This window comes from Dendrobates tinctorius, unplaced genomic scaffold (genome assembly GCF_039654945.1).
Source record: "Dendrobates tinctorius isolate UK_male_01 unplaced genomic scaffold, ASM3965494v1 ptg000059l, whole genome shotgun sequence".
NCBI classification, from domain to species: Eukaryota; Metazoa; Chordata; class Amphibia; order Anura; family Dendrobatidae; genus Dendrobates; species Dendrobates tinctorius.
The window spans coordinates 3,516,807-3,535,402 of NW_027361727.1; the positions used below are offsets into that span (position 1 = coordinate 3,516,807).

Below are 18,596 nucleotides of genomic sequence, written 5' to 3' on the forward strand. Positions count from 1 at the left end.
GGTGGAGGAGTGGGGGCCGCACAGACTAGTCTTGTGCCTCTGTGCAAGCCCATGGTTTCACTACCTAGGGGTGGACAGGGCTAAGTCTGGCATAATGTCCCACGTCGCGGGAGAGGATACGTGGAGGGACACTCGCACGTGGTCGCCCGTTGATGGTTTGAGGAAATCGGATCCTTTCAATAGGATGCGTTGCCCCTGTCTCATCTTCATAAAATAAAAAACAAGGAAAAAATAGATGTCTGGAGAAAAGTCCCAGAGATGTCCCTCGGTGCAGGAAAGGATACGCGGAGACGATACTCAACGCGTGCTCGCCCGTTGTTGGTTTGGGGAGGTCGGACCCTTTCTATAGGATCCGTCACCCCTGTCTCATCTTCATAGTAAACTAGAAAAAAATAGTCTGGAGAGATCCAGACTGCGTGTGCCTCCATAAGACACTAAGCAAAAAAACTGGTTTCCGCCCGCAATCGGGGCGAGGGTGTATGCGGCGGGGGAGGAGCTAACCTTGTGTTGTATTGCCTAGTGTCAGCCTCCAGATGGCAGTAGCATACACCCACAGTACCTGTGTCCCCCAATGAGACGAAAGAGAAAGGCATTGTTGATCGCCAAACTGCTCTTGGACGGTTGGGAGAAGTTGCTCTTGGAGGACATTCTGGTACCATTCTTTATTCATGGCTGTGTTTTTAGGCAAGACTGAGAGAGAGCCCATTCCCTTGGCTGAGAAGCAACCCCACACATGAATGGTTTCAGGATGATTGACAGTTGGCATGAGACAAGACTGGTGGTAGCGCTCACCTGCTCTTCTCCGAATAAGCCGTTTTCCAGATGTCCTAAACAATCGAAGAGGGGATTCATCAGAGAAAATGACTTTACCCCAGTCCTCAGCAGTCCACTCCCTGTACCTCTTGCAGAATATCAGTCTGTCCATGATGTTTTTTCTGGAGAGAAGTGGCTTCTTTGCTGCCCTCCTTGAGACCAGGCCTTGCTCCAAGAGTCTCTGCCTCACAGTGCGTGCAAATGCACTCACACCTGCCTGCTGCCTTCCTGAGCAAGCTCTGCACTGCTGGTAGGCCGATCCCGCAGCTGAAACACTTTTAAGAGACGGTGCTGGCGCTTGCTGGTCTTTCTTGGGCGCCCTGGAGCCTTTTTGGCAACAAGGGAACCTCTCTCCTTGAAGTTCTTGATGATGCGATAGATTGTTGACTGAGGTGCAGTCTTTCTAGCTGCGATACTCTTCCCTGTTAGGCCATTTTTGTGCAGTGCAATGATGACTGCACGTGTTTCTTTAGAGATAACCATGGTTAACAGAAGAGAAACAATGATGCCAAGCACCAGCCTCCTTTTAAAGTGTCCAGTGGTGTCATTCTTACTTAATCATGACAGATTGATCTCCAGCCCTGTCCTCATCAACACCCACACGTGTTAATGGAGCAATCACTGAAACGATGTTAGCTGGTCCTTTTAAGACAGGGCTGCAATGATGCTGAAATGTGTTTTGGGGGATAAATTTAATTTTCTAGGCAAATATTGACTAAGCAAGTAATTGCTGTTAAGATGATCACTCTTTATAACATTCTGGAGTATATGCAAATTGCCATTAGAAAAAATGAAGCAGTAGACTTTGTAAAAATTAATATTTGTGTCATTCTCAAAACTTTTGGCCATGACTGTATATTCCATGCTTGCATACTACAGCATTACAGAGTGCAGCGTTATTTTCAAATATTTGGCACTATTCTCTCTATCAGGCATCAAATGTCACTTTTGATAACTTTCCAGCAGCCATAACATTGTAGGGTCTCCATTTATAGATCTTCTGCTCATAATGAAGAACTGGGAATTTTACAAGAAATTCCAGAACATCCATTATAAATTCCCTGCGTTCCTTGTCCCTTTAAATCTCCGGCATCAAGTCGCAGCGCTTTACCGGATAGAGGTAATCAATGTATAATTTGCTGGCTGGAAGCAGTAGCTAAACCCTCAATCTGTTTTGTGGAGTATTCTCCTCGCTGCTGAGCGGAGCCTGATGCTTTGTAACATGCGGGCTGATCACTACAATTAATCAGTGTCATGTAGATATCAAATGACTGATTATTCAGCGACTCGACTGTACCGAGGCTGGAGAGAACGTCTCCGAGAATAGATCCACTTCACCCCATCCTTCTCATCAACCCCCTCAAGACTCCCAGGACACAGCTCGGGGGCACTGCCTGCAGATTAGGAGGGAATTCATCCCTTTATTACTCCACATTGTCCCTTTATCCCTTGGGGATGGTCCAAGTTGTACCCCACAAGTATTTAAAGGGCGATATCACCGGGGAGTGGGAGGAAAACTTACCACTGAGGGCAGGGAAAGGCAAAGTTACCACTGAGGAGGGGTAAATGTTTTACCACTTAAGGGGGTTAGAAGGAAAGTTTTACTTCTATCTAAAAAGTTGGAATAATTGGCATTTTACTCTATAGCAGAGATACAATGAGACTCAGGATAGAGCGACCATGGATCCCATTACATGTGGACCACTGAAGGTCGCTAACTGTAATTTATGCTCCTTGCGGGACTCTCTCTCCCCCTCCGTACAATCATCTTGTCTATATTTCTGATCAACTTGTTCTCTAGGCCATTAAAGTTTAATGAAAGGTCATTTTAGGAATTGACAGATTCATCAGCGATCTCTAATGCACCTTCTTCACCATCTTATGCATCTCAGGATTAATCCACAGATAACCTGCCTGTGGTTGGCATCGAAGTAGTGATGGACTTTCTCTATATTTCACCCATCCCCCCCCAAGTCAATTTGGAAACTGCAAAAGTGGTAAAGGGTCAAGAAAAACAGGTTTTACAAACTAGAAGCATACTATAGCCAATGACCTGGACAGCTACACTATAAAACATGTAGGAAACACAAAGACAGATATCACTAGAAGATCATCTTCTAGGCTCAGAACAAGGTGACGCCCTCTGTTGCTCTAGTCTGTGGGATGATAAGAACTCCTAAACACAGGAAAAAAGTAGGGAAAGAATACTGTAAGGTGAACAATCTGGGTTGTTGAAAGCCTCCACAGCGTTAACTCTAATCTCCCAAATAACGAAAAAGAAGAAAATATAATGAAAGCTGCACTGCAAATATAATAAAACCACCTTGACATAGGATTGTTTTTGAAGTGCTGCTTTCATCATTTTTACAATATCTCCAGGCAGTCTGAGCACAGAGTGCAAGAACACCCCCCCGGCAGTCAGAGTACTGGGAGTGAGAACAACCTCTGCAGTCGGGAGAAGACAGAGTGAAAAAAAACCTCTGCAGTGGGGAGTATACGGAGTGAAAACAACCTCTGCAGTGGGGAGTATACGGAGTGAAAACAACCTCTGCAGTGGGGAATGTATGGAGTGAAAAAAACCTCTGCAGTGAGGAGTATACAGAGTGAAAACAACCTCTGCAGTGGGGGGTATGCGGAGTGAAAGCAACCTCTGCAGTGGGGAGTATACGAAGTGAAAACCTCTGCAGTTGAGGGTATATGGGGTGAGAACAACCTCTGCAGTCGGGAGTATACGGAGCGAGAACAACCTGTGTAGTCGCGAGTATACATAGTGAAAGCAACCTCTGCAGACAGGAGAATATGGAGTGAGAACAACCTTTTCAGTGGGGAGTGTTATGAATGGGTCACCGAGGAGGATGTAAGGAACAGGCCAAGCTACCAGAAGACCAGAGAGGTTGGTAACTAAGCGGATTGCAGACCCCTGATCCTATCCACACAACTAGCAGTAGCCGTGGAGCATTTCAACGATGCCCTAGACGCCTCATCACAGCCAGAGGATTAACTAAACCTAAAGACAGAAAGATGAAATCTAAACTGCCCCAGAGCAGATTCCCAAAGGAATAGACAGCCCCCAACCATATATTGTTGATGAGACACAAAGACAGGCAGAGAACAGACTGAGCAAACGGTGGGGCCCAAGCTGTCTAGACAGGACAGGATAGAAAAGATACTGTGTGCAATCACGCATAAAACCCTGAAAAAGTCCAACACTACTGATATTCAAAAAACGGAGATCACACTATCTCACCCCTGCTAGATCAGCACTCTGGTATAAACTGGCAGCACAGCAAAAAGATAACATAACAGGGGACTGAACAAGCTGCAACATATGAAGCGGGGCCCAGCGCTGCCCCCAGCAGGGAGCACGCTGAACCCTAGCAGCAAAACAGAAAGCAAAAGAAAGACACAACCAGATTAGATGCAAAGGATTAGCAAAAGAAACACTTAGCCGAACCATGCAGATCAGGCAGGGGACAAAAGAGCTCCAAATGCACACTGAATAAAATCGCCAGCAACCTCCAAGAGCAGCCAGCTCAATTATATGCTCCCAGCCAGTAATCCCAGGTTTCCAATTACCGTCGTCAGGTGGGGAACACCATGGTCACACCATGGTTGCATTATTATCCACTGGTTTTTATCATGTATGTTTCACTTGATATTTATTGAAGACATATGTATTTGCCCTATTTGTACTGAATAAAGCTTTTTGCATAGTTTGGGCATTAGTCTATTTTTTACTATCTTCTATTACGATTTTTTCGTATAAACCTCATGGAGATGCAAGTCCGAGTACTGAGTGTGAGACCACCCCCCTGCAGTCCGAGTACTGAGTGTGAGACCACCCCCTGCAGTCCGAGTACTGGGTGTGAGAACACCCCCCTGCAGTCCGAGTACTGGGTGTGAGAACACCCCCCTGCAGTCCGAGTACAGAGAATGCGAAGACCTCCTGCAGTCCGAGTACTGAGAGTGAGAAGACCCCCTGCAGTCGGAGTACGGAAAATGAGAACACCCCCGCAGTCGGAGTACTGAGAATGAGAACACCCCCTGCAGTCAGAGTACTGAGAATGAGAACACCCCCTGCAGTCAGAGTACTGAGAATGAGAACACCCCCTGCAGTCAGAGTACTGAGAATGAGAACACCCCCTGCAGTCAGAGTACTGAGAATGAGAATACCCCCTGCAGTCCGTGTACTGAGAATGAGAACACCCCCTGCAGTCCGTGTACTGAGAATGAGAACACCCCCTGCAGTCCGTGTACTGAGAATGAGAACACCCCCTGCAGTCCAAGTACTCAGAGCATCGGGGGGAACAAAGGGTGGTGGTGGCGAGAAAAGCCCCCTGCAGTCAGAGCATTGAGAGGGTGAGAAGAGCCCCCCACTAGTAGGGTATAACTGCATTGTTCTCCATCCTAAATGATAAATGGAATAACTGATAAGACGTTTTATACCAGAGAAACCAGATCTGTAATGCATGATTAATCGTCCTCGGTTTTGTTCGGACTGTGTATGCAAATATTTTTCTCTCCAATGGGAACAATTCTGCAATTTTGTCTATTTTCTTGTAGAGCGAGCACGTTCTGCGACAGCTGCATCTGTCGTTACAACAAATAAGTGCTGTACACTACCTCCAATAAGTAGAGTCTGACTAGGGCAAATTGAGTTATACCTCAGGTTGTATGGCCTTTAATTAACCATGTCCCATTTCTTCGAGATCAATTTACATAGTCATAGATGTCAAAGAGAACTCAGGGAAGTGGATGGTGATATTACTACCTAGATGTCCCACCAAAGTCCCTTAATGTTTCTATCAGCATCTAGGAATAAAGTATCAGACAGTGCGTACAGTAGGATTACAAGTCTTGTAAGGGTAAGATGCTGTGGGTGAATGAGTGACACTTTGCAATGAGAAGATATGAGCTTGCAGGAGGTTCATGTATTGAGGAGGAGTGTGTATTCAAGGCAGGTTCTCTCTAAACAGATACCATCTAAAGAATGTAGAATCAGGGATTGAGCAGGGACAGTCTGTGCTGTGCATCGCTAGGACTGCAATGCGGAGACGGCATGTGAAATGAACACATTATGTTTCCCCCGGCATAGATTATAAAGTTCCAGAACATATCACTCTCCTTGCTCACGGTGACAGGCAGACACGACACAAGTGCTTTATCTAATGCGGAGCCCCCTCCGTGGCGCTTAATATATTGTGAGAGTATTTCAGGCTTCTTGGAGAGGGACGGCCCAATTAATGAAAAGAGACAAACTTGGCTTATGTTCCTGACACTAGCCGGGATGACAGGTAGTAAAGAGAACGACGCGGGAGGAGGAGGAGAAGAGAACGGGGGAGTAAAGGAGGCAGACGAAAAATGGAAATGTGCGTCAGAAAGACCAGAAGAGTGAAACAGATGGTACGGGAGGGACTGTCAAAATGTACAACGACCAGAGGGAAGAGAGCAATAGAAACTTAGGAAAAATTAGGAAAAGCAGAACAATGTACAATGAACTGAGGAGGAAAGAGGCAAAATGTATAAGGGTAAGCGGGCACAATATACAAGGGTACGAGGTAAGAGAGCACAATGTATAAGGGTACGAGGTAAGAGGGCACAATGTATAAGGGTACGAGGGCACAATGTATAAGGGTACGAGGGCACAATGTATAAGGGTACGAGGGCACAATGTATAAGGGTACGAGGGCACAATGTATAAGGGTACGAGGTAAGAGGGCACGATGTATAAGGTTACCAGGTAAGAGGGCACAATGTATAAGGGTACGAGGTAAGAGGGCACGATGTATAAGGTTACCAGGTAAGAGGGCACAATGTATAAGGGTAAGATGGCACAATGTATAAGAGTATGAGGTAAGAGGGCACAATGTATAAGGGTATGAGGTAAGATGGCACAATGTATAAGGGTACGACTACGAGGGCACAATATATTAGGGTAAGAGGTAAAAGGGCACAATGTATAAGGGTAAGAGGACACAATGTATAAGGGCAAGAGGAAAGAGGGCACAATGTATAAGGGTACGAGGGCACAATATATAAGGGTAAGAGGGCACAATGTATAAGGGTAAAAGGTAAGAGGGCACAATGTATAAGGGTAAGAGGTAAGAGGGCACAATGTATAAGGGTATGAGGGCACAATGTATAAGGGTAAGAGGGCACAATGTATAAGGGTAAGAGGGCACAATGTATAAGGGTAAGAGGGCACAATGTATAAGGGTAAGAGGGCATAATGTATAAGGGTAAGAGGGCACAATGTATAAGGGTAAGAGGGCACAATGTACAAGGGTAAGAGGTAAGAGGGCACAATGTATAAGGGTAAGAGGGCACAATGTATAAGGGTATGAGGGCACAATATATAAGGGTAAGAGGGCACAATGTATAAGGGTAAGAGGGCACAATGTATAAGGGTAAGAGGGCACAATGTATAAGGGTAAGAGGGCACAATGTATAAGGGTAAGAGGGCATAATGTATAAGGGTAAGAGGGCACAATGTACAAGGGTAAGAGGTAAGAGGGCACAATGCATAAGGGTAAGTGGACACAATGTACAAGGGTCAGAGGGCACGACGTACAAGGGTCAGAGGGCACGACATACAAGGGTCAGAGGGCACGACGTACAAGGGTCAGAGGGCACGACGTACAAGGGTCAGAGGGCACGACGTACAAGGGTCAGAGGGCACGACGTACAAGGGTCAGAGGGCACGACGTACAAGGGTCAGAGGGCACGACGTACAAGGGTCAGAGGGCACGACGTACAAGGGTCAGAGGGCACGACGTACAAGGGTCAGAGGGCACGACGTACAAGGGTCAGAGGGCACGACGTACAAGGGTCAGAGGGCACGACGTACAAGGGTCAGAGGGCACGACGTACAAGGGTCAGAGGGCACGACGTACAAGGGTCAGAGGGCACGACGTACAAGGGTCAGAGGGCACGACGTACAAGGGTCAGAGGGCACGACGTACAAGGGTCAGAGGGCACGACGTACAAGGGTCAGAGGGCACGACGTACAAGGGTCAGAGGGCACGACGTACAAGGGTCAGAGGGCACGACGTACAAGGGTCAGAGGGCACGACGTACAAGGGTCAGAGGGCACGACGTACAAGGGTCAGAGGGCACAACGTACAAGGGTCAGAGGGCACGACGTACAAGGGTCAGAGGGCACGACGTACAAGGGTCAGAGGGCACGACGTACAAGGGTCAGAGGGCACGACGTACAAGGGTCAGAGGGCACGACGTACAAGGGTCAGAGGGCACGACGTACAAGGGTCAGAGGGCACGACGTACAAGGGTCAGAGGGCACGACGTACAAGGGTCAGAGGGCACGACGTACAAGGGTCAGAGGGCACGACGTACAAGGGTCAGAGGGCACGACGTACAAGGGTCAGAGGGCACGACGTACAAGGGTCAGAGGGCACGACGTACAAGGGTCAGAGGGCACGACGTACAAGGGTCAGAGGGCACGACGTACAAGGGTCAGAGGGCACGACGTACAAGGGTCAGAGGGCACGACGTACAAGGGTCAGAGGGCACGACGTACAAGGGTCAGAGGGCACGACGTACAAGGGTCAGAGGGCACGACGTACAAGGGTCAGAGGGCACGACGTACAAGGGTCAGAGGGCACGACGTACAAGGGTCAGAGGGCACGACGTACAAGGGTCAGAGGGCACGACGTACAAGGGTCAGAGGGCACGACGTACAAGGGTCAGAGGGCACGACGTACAAGGGTCAGAGGGCACGACGTACAAGGGTAAGAGGGCACGACGTTTAAGGGTAAGAGGGCACGACGTTTAAGGGTAAGAGGGCACGACGTTTAAGGGTAAGAGGGCATAATGTATAAGGGTAAGAGGGCACAATGTATAAGGGTAAGAGGGCACAATGTATAAGGGTAAGAGGTTACAAAGTATAAGGGTAAGAGGGCACAATGTATAAGGGCTTGAAGTAAGAGGGCACAATGTTTAAGGGTAAGAGAGCACAATGTATAAGGGTAAGAGGGCACGACGTATAAGGGTAAGAGGGCACGATGTATAAGGGTAAGAGGGCACAATGTATAAGGGTAAGAGGGCACAATGTATAAGGGTAAGAGGGCACAATGTATAAGGGTAAGAGGGCACAATGTATAAGGGTAAGAGGGCACAATGTATAAGGGTAAGAGGGCACAATGTATAAGGGTAAGAGGTTACAAAGTATAAGGGTAAGAGGGCACAATGTATAAGGGCTTGAAGTAAGAGGGCACAATGTTTAAGGGTAAGAGAGCACAATGTATAAGGGTAAGAGGGCACAATGTATAAGGGCTTGAAGTAAGAGGGCACAATGTTTAAGGGTAAGAGAGCACAATGTATAAGGGTAAGAGGGCACAATGTATAAGGGCTTGAAGTAAGAGGGCACAATGTTTAAGGGTAAGAGAGCACAATGTATAAGGGTAAGAGGGCACGATGTATAAGGGTAAGAGGGCACAATGTATAAGGGTAAGAGGGCACAATGTATAAGGGTAAGAGGGCACAATGTATAAGGGTAAGAGGGCACAATGTATAAGGGTAAGAGGGCACAATGTATAAGGGTAAGAGGGCACAATGTATAAGGGTAAGAGGGCACAATGTATAAGGGTAAGAGGGCACAATGTATAAGGGTAAGAGGGCACAATGTATAAGGGTAAGAGGGCACAATGTATAAGGGTAAGAGGGCACAATGTATAAGGGCTTGAAGTAAGAGGGCACAATGTTTAAGGGTAAGAGAGCACAATGTATAAGGGTAAGAGGGCACGATGTATAAGGGTAAGAGGGCACAATGTATAAGGGTAAGAGGGCACAATGTATAAGGGTAAGAGGGCACAATGTATAAGGGTAAGAGGGCACAATGTATAAGGGTAAGAGGGCACAATGTATAAGGGTAAGAGGGCACAATGTATAAGGGTAAGAGGGCACAATGTATAAGGGTAAGAGGGCACAATGTATAAGGGTAAGAGGGCACAATGTATAAGGGTAAGAGGGCACAATGTATAAGGGTAAGAGGGCACAATGTATAAGGGCTTGAAGTAAGAGGGCACAATGTGTAAGAGAGCACAATGTATAAGGGTATGAGATAAAGAGGGCACAATGTGTAAGGGTAAGAGGGCACAATGTATAAGGGTATAAGAAGGAGGAGGATGGCACAATGTATGAGGTAATGAGAAGGAGCGTACAAGATATAAAGATATGAGATAAGAGGGCACAATGTATGAGGATATGAGGAGGAGGACACAATGTATCACAATGTATGAGGATATGAGGCGAGAGGGACCAGGATAAAATTTAGATCTTGTGATATTAGCAAAAGATGAAATTGCCACCAAGTTAGTAGTGTAGGAGTTTGGATTTGTTGACAAGTGGTACCAATATTTTAGTTTAGAAATTTATTGTGCTAATTGGTTATAATGTAATTGAGGATATAAGGAGCAGATTTTGATATTATGGGATAACACATTACCCAAAGTCGCTTTACCTGCACTGACCGCCACCGGCTTCTCCAGAAGGAATACCGTCTGCTTCCAGTGGGTCCTGGTACATGTGGGGCCGGTGGAAAATGACACCTAATGACGCAGATTGGGAGCGGTAGTTGTAATATCATGCTACATTACTTTATTACATGAAATGCTTACAACAACAAAATGCACCTCATCCGCACAGAGCCCGGGGCAGGCGGCACAGCACAACCACGCTATAATTCATTTACACTGGTGTCTGATGTACTTACTGGTGAATGACAATCCTTCTCAAAGAACATGTCAAAATATCCTGCGACGGCCTGAAAGAGCGAAACAGGAGATAATCAGTCACTGATGGTAACTGAACCCCATCTATTAATACAAGCGCCTATTATCCATCAGGACACCCCCTCACACACATCCTAGTACCATGAATCCTTTGACCAATCTTACCAGTATATTTCTTGATATTGATGCCAAATTAGCCAATGTAGAAAAAGTAATACCTAAGTGTTATAAATGGAACAAGGACAGATGGGTGTCCTGTAGTGAAGCGCGAGCACGCTCGAGTGCTAATTGAGTATCTTCAAAGAGAAAAACTAGATAAAGTATCTTCGGCCTGCTCTAATACTATGTTCGAGTCCTTGCGGCTGTTCGACAGCCGAAACACATGCCAAGTTTGCCTAACAAGCAGGCTGTCAGACAGCGGACAGACATGCAACTCAAACACAGTATTAATGTGTATGTGTGTGTATATTGTACAGGAGGAGGTGAGCTATGACATCACCTATTATGAATAAGGGAACCTGTGCTATCTACTGTATATAGAGGGGTTATAAATCATTGTACGGGAAGGGGAGGAGGTGAGCTGTGACATCACATATTGTGAAAGGTGGATCCTGTGTTATGTACTGTATATAGGGGTGCTATCAGTCATTGTACAGGAGGGGAAGGTGAGCTGTGACATCACATATTGTGAAAGGTGGATCCTGTGTTATGTACTGTATATAGGGGTGTTATTGGTGATTGTGCAGAAGGAGGAGGAGGAGAGCTGCTGACATCAGCTATTGTAATTGGTGTATCCTGTGTTATCTTACTGTATACAATTATTGTAATCCTGCCTCTGATGATCATGAGACTGCTGAAAATTCATCTGTACATCACAGGAAGCGTGAATGTAGTGCAAGGCCTAGTGGTCAGTGTGAAAATGACAAGATCTTTTTAATATAAATACTTCAATAATTTAAAAAATCATATTAAAATGCATTAATCATAAAAATCAGATTTAAGAAATAAGTCATTTTCTGAAAACACATACCCTTCAATATGTTGCACCTCTGCTGCTGGCCCCATATTTACTAGTTGGTCATATGCTTACAGAGCACCAACATATTCTGCTGAGCTGATGCGAAGGTGGGCTAGATGGATCTTATCAACCTTACTATGTTACTATACTGTATGCAGACCATAGTCACCCTAGTCACCCCCATCATTGGTGTCTCCAGGAGCTCACAATCTACACACCCCATCACTTATTTAGGTCACATCGGTTCCATTGACCACAACTGAAAAGTAATGTATATACACCACAGTAATAATGGACATTTGTCTCTAGTAGGTGACTGTATAGTAAAACGGACGCTCTTACTGGACGCCAAAAGGGTCTATGGGGGGGCGTTCAGCATCTACAAGAAAACTTTTCTGTTGCATACGCAGCAAATGAAATGTGAACGGACCCCAGCCTCTTGCTTATTAATATGCATTCTATTAATGAAACAGGAAGCTCAGTATGAGCAAGGGACAGGCTGCAAAGCAAGCCCCCCGCTATTTAAAAACTCTAGTGCCATTTGTACACGTGGCACGAGCTCTTTGTTTGCCAGCACGTACAGCCCGATCACCGCTGTGCAGGTGAAACGAGAACCTGCTAGGGAGCAAAAAAAAAAAAAAAAAAAAGGGGGGAAAATAAACTGACTCTGCAAATCCCAAAAGCGTCGCTCCCTCTGCCAAGTCATTACTGCGGTTTGTAAAGGTTTCTGTGTTCTGGGCGGGTGCAGGGAATTTAATGGCGCTACAGTCGGAGCGCATTGTCTCAGAGTATTGCATCAAAAGGCTATTTAAAACCAAAATGACAGAGAGGACGTGATCCAAGGCGGTGCGGGGAAGAAATAGCGCGTCTCATCCCTCGGCGTATTACTTCCTAACCTGCTTCTCCATTACCAGCGTCCTGCCTGTTGTAAAATCATTGACTCGTTAAAGCCGCTCGGCTGGAACTAATTACTTTTACGCCACAAAATCCTACGTTTCCACAAAAAAAAAAAAAAAAGATCCAGATGGGTCAAAAAAAAAAAATCTGCAATCTGCAGCAGGAGCCGGATTTATGGATGTATTTACAGGGCTCGCTTTTTGTTGATTTCTTTTTTTTGGCTGCAACTCTCATACGTACACCCCATTCGTAACATTCCCGTCAATTATTATACCATGCAGCTATCGATAATATAATTAATATGGCATTCGCAGGTAGATCTCTAAAGATGAACTCACAAGAGCATTCTTTTTTGGGGTGGTTTTGCTGCCCTGATTTTCCAGAATTGCCAAATTGCTGCAATTTTACTGTAATCTTGGGTAAATCACTAGAAAATATTGGTAGCAAAGATTTGTCCTTTTTTGTGGTTTGTGTGATATTAGTCGGGTGACAACTCCTGGAAGATCACTAACGCATTAATGGAGGTTACTGAAGTGGTTGATAAGCCTTTCAAAAGACACAAGTACAGTATATCTATGCTATGATGTCGAAATATGAATTTCTTTAAGGATGCTTTCTCGCATTCGTTTTCTTTTGGTACATACGCTATTTTTGCGGATACATCACAGACCAATTGCCATAAATGTGATTATATATATACACATATACATACACACACATATACATACACACATACACAGTACAGACCAAAAGTTTGGACACACCTCATTCAAAGAGTTTTCTTTATTTTCATGACTATGAAAATTGTAGATTCACTCTGAAGGCATCAAAACTATGAATTAACACATGTGGAATTATATAATTAACATAAAAGTGTGAAACATCTGAAAATATGTCTTATATTCTAGGTTCTTCAAAGTAGCCACCTTTTGCATTGATTTCTGCTTTGCACACTCTTGGTATTCTCTCGATGAGCTTCAAGAGGTAGTCACCGGAAATGGTTTTCACTTCACAGGTGTGCCCTGTCAGGTTTAATAAGTGGGATTTCTTGCCTTATAAATGGGGTTGGGACCATCAGTTGTGTTGTGCAGAAGTCTGGTGGATACACAGCTGATAGTCCTACTGAACAGACTGTTAGAATTTGTATTATGGCAAGAAAAAAGCAGCTAAGTAAAGAAAAACGAGTGGCCATCATTACTTTAAGAAATGAAGGTCTGTCAGTCCGAAAAATTGGGAAAACTTTGAAAGTGTCCCCAAGTGCAGTGACAAAAAACATCAAGCGCTACAAAGAAACTGGCTCACATGAGGACCGCCCCAGGAAAGGAAGACCAAGAGTCACCTCTGCTGCGGAGGATAAGTTCATCCGAGTCACCAGCCTCAGAAATCGCAGGTTAACAGCAGCTCAGATTAGAGACCAGGTCAATGCCATACAGAGTTCTAGCAGCAGACACATCTCTACAACAACTGTTAAGAGGAGACATTGTGCAGCAGGCCTTCATGGTAAAATAGCTGCTAGGAAACCACTGCTAAGGACAGGCAACAAGCAGAAGAGACTTGTTTGGGCTAAAGAACACAAGGAATGGACATTAGACCAGTGGAAATCTGTGCTTTGGTCTGATGAGTCCAAATTTGAGATCTTTGGTTCCAACCACCGTGTCTTTGTGCGACACAGAAAAGGTGAACGGATGGACTCTACATGCCTGGTTCCCACTGTGAAGCATGGAGGAGGAGGTGTGATAGTGTGGGGGTGCTTTGCTGGTGACACTGTTGGGGATTTATTCAAAATTGAAGGCATACTGAACCAGCATGGCTACCACAGCATCATGCAGCGGCATGCTATTCCATCCGGTTTGCGTTTAGTTGGACCATCATTTATTTTTCAACAGGACAATGACCCCAAACACACCTCCAGGCTGTGTAAGGGCTATTTGACCAAGAAGGAGAGTGATGGGGTGCTACGCCAGATGACCTGGCCTCCACAGTCACCAGACCTGAACCCAATCGAGATGGTTTGGGGGTGAGCTGGACTGCAGAGTGAAGGCAATAGGGCCAACAAGTGCTAAGCATCTCTGGGAACTCCTTCAAGACTGTTGGAAGACCATTTCCGGTGACTACCTCTTGAAGATCATCAAGAGAATGCCAAGAGTGTGCAAAGCAGTAATCAAAGCAAAAGGTGGCTACTTTGAAGAACCTAGAATATAAGACATTTTCAGTTGTTTCACACTTTTTTGTTAACTATATAATACCACATGTGTTAATTCATAGTTTAGATGCCTTCAGAGTGAATCTACAATTTTCATTATAAAGAAAGCTCTTTGAATGAGGTGTGTCCAAACTTTTGGTCTGTACTGTACACACACACATATATATATATACACACATATATATTTTTTTATTTTTTTATTACTTATTTATTTTTGCATTATTTATTTTTTGCAGACAGATGACAAAAAAAAAAAGTTGACATAACGGTTTCACCTATGTTCTGCATCAATTTTGAGAATGCAAGTCAATAACGTGGAAAAATAAAAAATAAACAGATAGCACATCAATGTTTATATTTTACCCTGTAATAGGCAAGAGAAGCTATGGTAATTGTTCTTTCTTTGTACGAAAAAAATAAAAACAACAAGAATCGTAAAAATGGACGCAAACCAAAAATTAGTCAGAACACAAAAGAAAATATAGAATTAGACTTACCGGTAATTAGTTGTCTAGTAACCCCCCACGACAGCACACTGGAGGATGCTACCCCTTTCCTAATAGGGAGAGGAAATATCAAAGAGGTTAAATAACCCCTCCCGCATCCTCCCCCTCAGTGTTATTATAAAGGACCACAGGAGAATAAATGCTTCAAATTATATTTTATTGTCTTTGTCTGAGAACGAAATATTAAGCAAAAGGAAGGGATTTACTCGTGCTGTCGTGGTGGGTTATAAGAAACCAAATTACCGGTAAGTCTAATTCTATTTTCTCTAGTAATCCCCCACAACAGCACACCGGACAAGTACCCAGGAGTAATGTTCAGGGAGGAACTATAGCTCGGATTACTTTTCTCCCGAAGGCCAAGTCCTCTTCCAACATCAGGTCTAGCCTGTAATGCTTAGAGAACGTATGGACCGAGGACCAGGTAGCAGCTCTACATATCTGCTCGATGGAAGCACTAGCTTTCTTGGCCCAGGAGACAGATGTTGCTCTGGTAGAGTCGTAAATTTCTCTGGTGGTGGAAGGCCTTGGACGTGATATGCCTCAGTGATTGCTTTCTTGATCCAATTGGCGATCGTTGATCTGGAAGTCTTCTTCTCCTTATTCTGTCCTCGAAGGTGAACAAACAGGTTTTGGTCCTTCCTAGTTTTTTCCGTCACCTGAAGATAATGGAGTACCGTGCTCCGAACGCCCAAAGTGTGGGACTGTTCTTATTCCTCATTTCCCGGCTCTTGGTAGAATGAGAGAAGGATTATCTCCTGAGACTTGTGAAACTCTGAGATCACTTTGTGAAGAAATGACGGATCCAGTCGCAGAATAAGTCGGTCCTGTAAGATTTTCATGTAGGGTTCGTTGATCGAGAAAGCTTGTATTTCACCTACTCTCCTGGCTATAGTTATTGCTACTAGGAAGGCTGCTTACAAGGAGTCTGTTTATGTCTATGGATGACACGGGCTCAAAAGATGGTAGTGTGAGCCCCTTCAGGGCCAGATTGAGGTCCCAGGACGGCACCAGGTTCGTAGCTCTTGGATGTATGCAAATTGCTGCCATCATAAACCTCCTAAACCATCGGTGGTCGGCTAACGTCTGGTCAAAATATGAGCTTAGAGCCGCCACCTGGACTTTGAGGGTGAAAGGTCTGAGACCCTTCTCTAGCCCTTGCAGAAAATCTAGGATCTGTACTAAGTTTGGCTGGTGCGGGATAGGTTGTTTGGGTGCACTCCATGAGATAAAAGGTCTTCCATATCTTTTGGTATATAGTTTGTTACTTTCTGCTTTTCTGTAGTGTCCTAATGACCTTTTCTGACAATCCTCTGGTCTTCAGGATTGAGAACTCAGAAGCCAGGCACTCAAATGTAACCTCTCGAGTTCCAGATGGAAGATTGGCCCCTGGTGGAGGAGGCTTCTGACCGGGGGGTAGCTATAACAGTCCCTCTATACTGAAGCTGGAAAGGGTACCGAACCAGCTTCTTTTGGGCCAGAATGGTGCTACCAAGACTATCTAGAGCTTTTCCAACCTTACTTTTTGTGGAACCCTTGGTAGGATATCTTAATGGAGGGAAGGCATAAACCAGTCTGAATCTCCATAGGTGGGCTAACACATGTACACATAGGCAGGGATCGGCTGGATTTAGTGAAAAATATTGATCCACTTTTGCATTCTGTCCACTTACAAAGATCTACCTCTGGATGGCCCCACCTTCTGATCAGTATCTGAAAGACCTCTGAGTCTAGACTCCATTCCCCTGGATGAATTTCTGTACTGCTCAGAAAGTCGGCCTGTATGTTTACCACACCCTTTATGTGCAGAGCGGACAGGGAGAGGTGTTCTTCAGACCATGAGAATATTCTTGCTCATATTGCTTTCAGATCCTCATGCCTTGTACTTCCTTGATGACAACGGTGGGCAACTGTTGTCATGTTGTCCGAGTATATTTTGACGTGTGTATTCTGTACTAGGGTTACTGCGGTCCTGAGAACCTCCTCTACTGCCTTCAGTTCCCTGAAGTTTGAGGATCATTGGCTTATTTCGTCTGACCAGCATCCCTGGAATATGTGTTGGGAGACCATGGCTCCCCATCCTTTCCCGCTGGAGTCTACTTTTATAGTGATCACTGGGGGACACCTCTGCTCAAATTCTTTGTTTTTAGCCACCATGTCAACGAGGTCTTTATGCGACGAGGCATCCTTATCCAAGGATTTTTGGGATCTGTCCCAGTTTGCCAGAATGTGTGTCTGAAGCATTCTGATGTTTGGCTGTGTGAATCTAGTAGGACTCCCAAGAATGTGTTTTTTGTTGCAGGAACCATATCTGACTTCTTGAGGTTCACTATCCAGTCTGGAGAAGATAAGATCTGGGTCGTCATCTGTAGATGTTCCTGCAGCATGGTTACAAAAGGAGCCACCAACAAGAATACGTCGAGGGATGGAACTATGCATATGTGCTGACCTCTGATGTATGCCGTAACTTCGGATATGATCTTTGTGAAGATCCGTGGGGCCGACGATAGATCAAATAGGAAGATGTTGAACTGATAATGGACTGTGTGCTCTCCCTGGGCGATTGAGAATCTTAAAAATTTCTGATAAGTTGGATGGATCGGTATGTGATAATATGCATCCTGTAGGTCTATTGTCGCCATGATGAAATCCTGCCCAATCAGAGATACTGTTGACCTGACAGATTCCATCTTGAATTTTCTGTATGTTATGTAACGATTTAGACGTTTCAGATCGATTATGACCCGATGGGACCCTTTTTTTTTTTTTTTTTTAATGACGAACAGGTTTGAGTAATGTCCTGTTTCTTTCCCTTTCCAGGACTATGGAGACTACTTTTTTAAACAATAGGCCCTTCACTCCTGCTATCAAGGTGGACTCTGGAGAGGAAAGTCGTGTTGTTTTTGGACGATATGAGGCAAATTATCTTTATTCCTTCCCTAACTGATGTTAGAGTCCATTGATTTGAACAGATCTTGTGCCACTGTGGAAGGAAGTTTGAGACGTGACCTCCTACTCTGTTGGCGTCATGGCTTATTTTGTCTCTGGCAGTTGGGAAGAAAAAGATTTCTGCCTTTCCCCCTTTCGGGTAGCTCCAGCGACCTGATTTGCCCTTCCCCTTGTACTGAGGTGTATGCTCTTGCTGGGGGCAAAAGGGCATTTTCCTAGTATTCCTAGGTTCAGGTAAGGTCTTCTTTTTATCCGAAGCTTTCTCTAAAATCTCGTCGAGGACCGGACCAAACATGCATTTCCCATTGAAGGTGGTAAAACACAATTTCATTTTTGAAGTCATGTCCCCGCTCCAGGATCTTAGCCAGAGTGCTCGTCTCACAGAGTTTGATAACCCTGATGATCTTGCTGCCACTCTTACAGATTCTGTAGAGGCATCTGCCAAGAACCCTGTTGCTTTCTGG

At 45.0% G+C, this 18,596-nt stretch overlaps 1 protein-coding gene across 2 annotated transcripts in view; it reads right to left on the reverse strand.

The window, feature by feature from the left end:
• PRMT3 (protein arginine methyltransferase 3) overlaps positions 1-18,596 on the reverse strand; it is a 127,309-nt gene that overhangs the window by 6,951 nt on the left and 101,762 nt on the right. For both annotated transcript variants that reach the window (XM_073578311.1, XM_073578310.1), the window contains exons 14-15: positions 10,544-10,594; positions 10,292-10,379 (exon numbers count right to left, since the gene is read on the reverse strand). In XM_073578311.1, the coding sequence (XP_073434412.1) occupies positions 10,292-10,379; positions 10,544-10,594 (139 nt within the window). The remainder of the gene's footprint in view (positions 1-10,291; positions 10,380-10,543; positions 10,595-18,596) is intronic.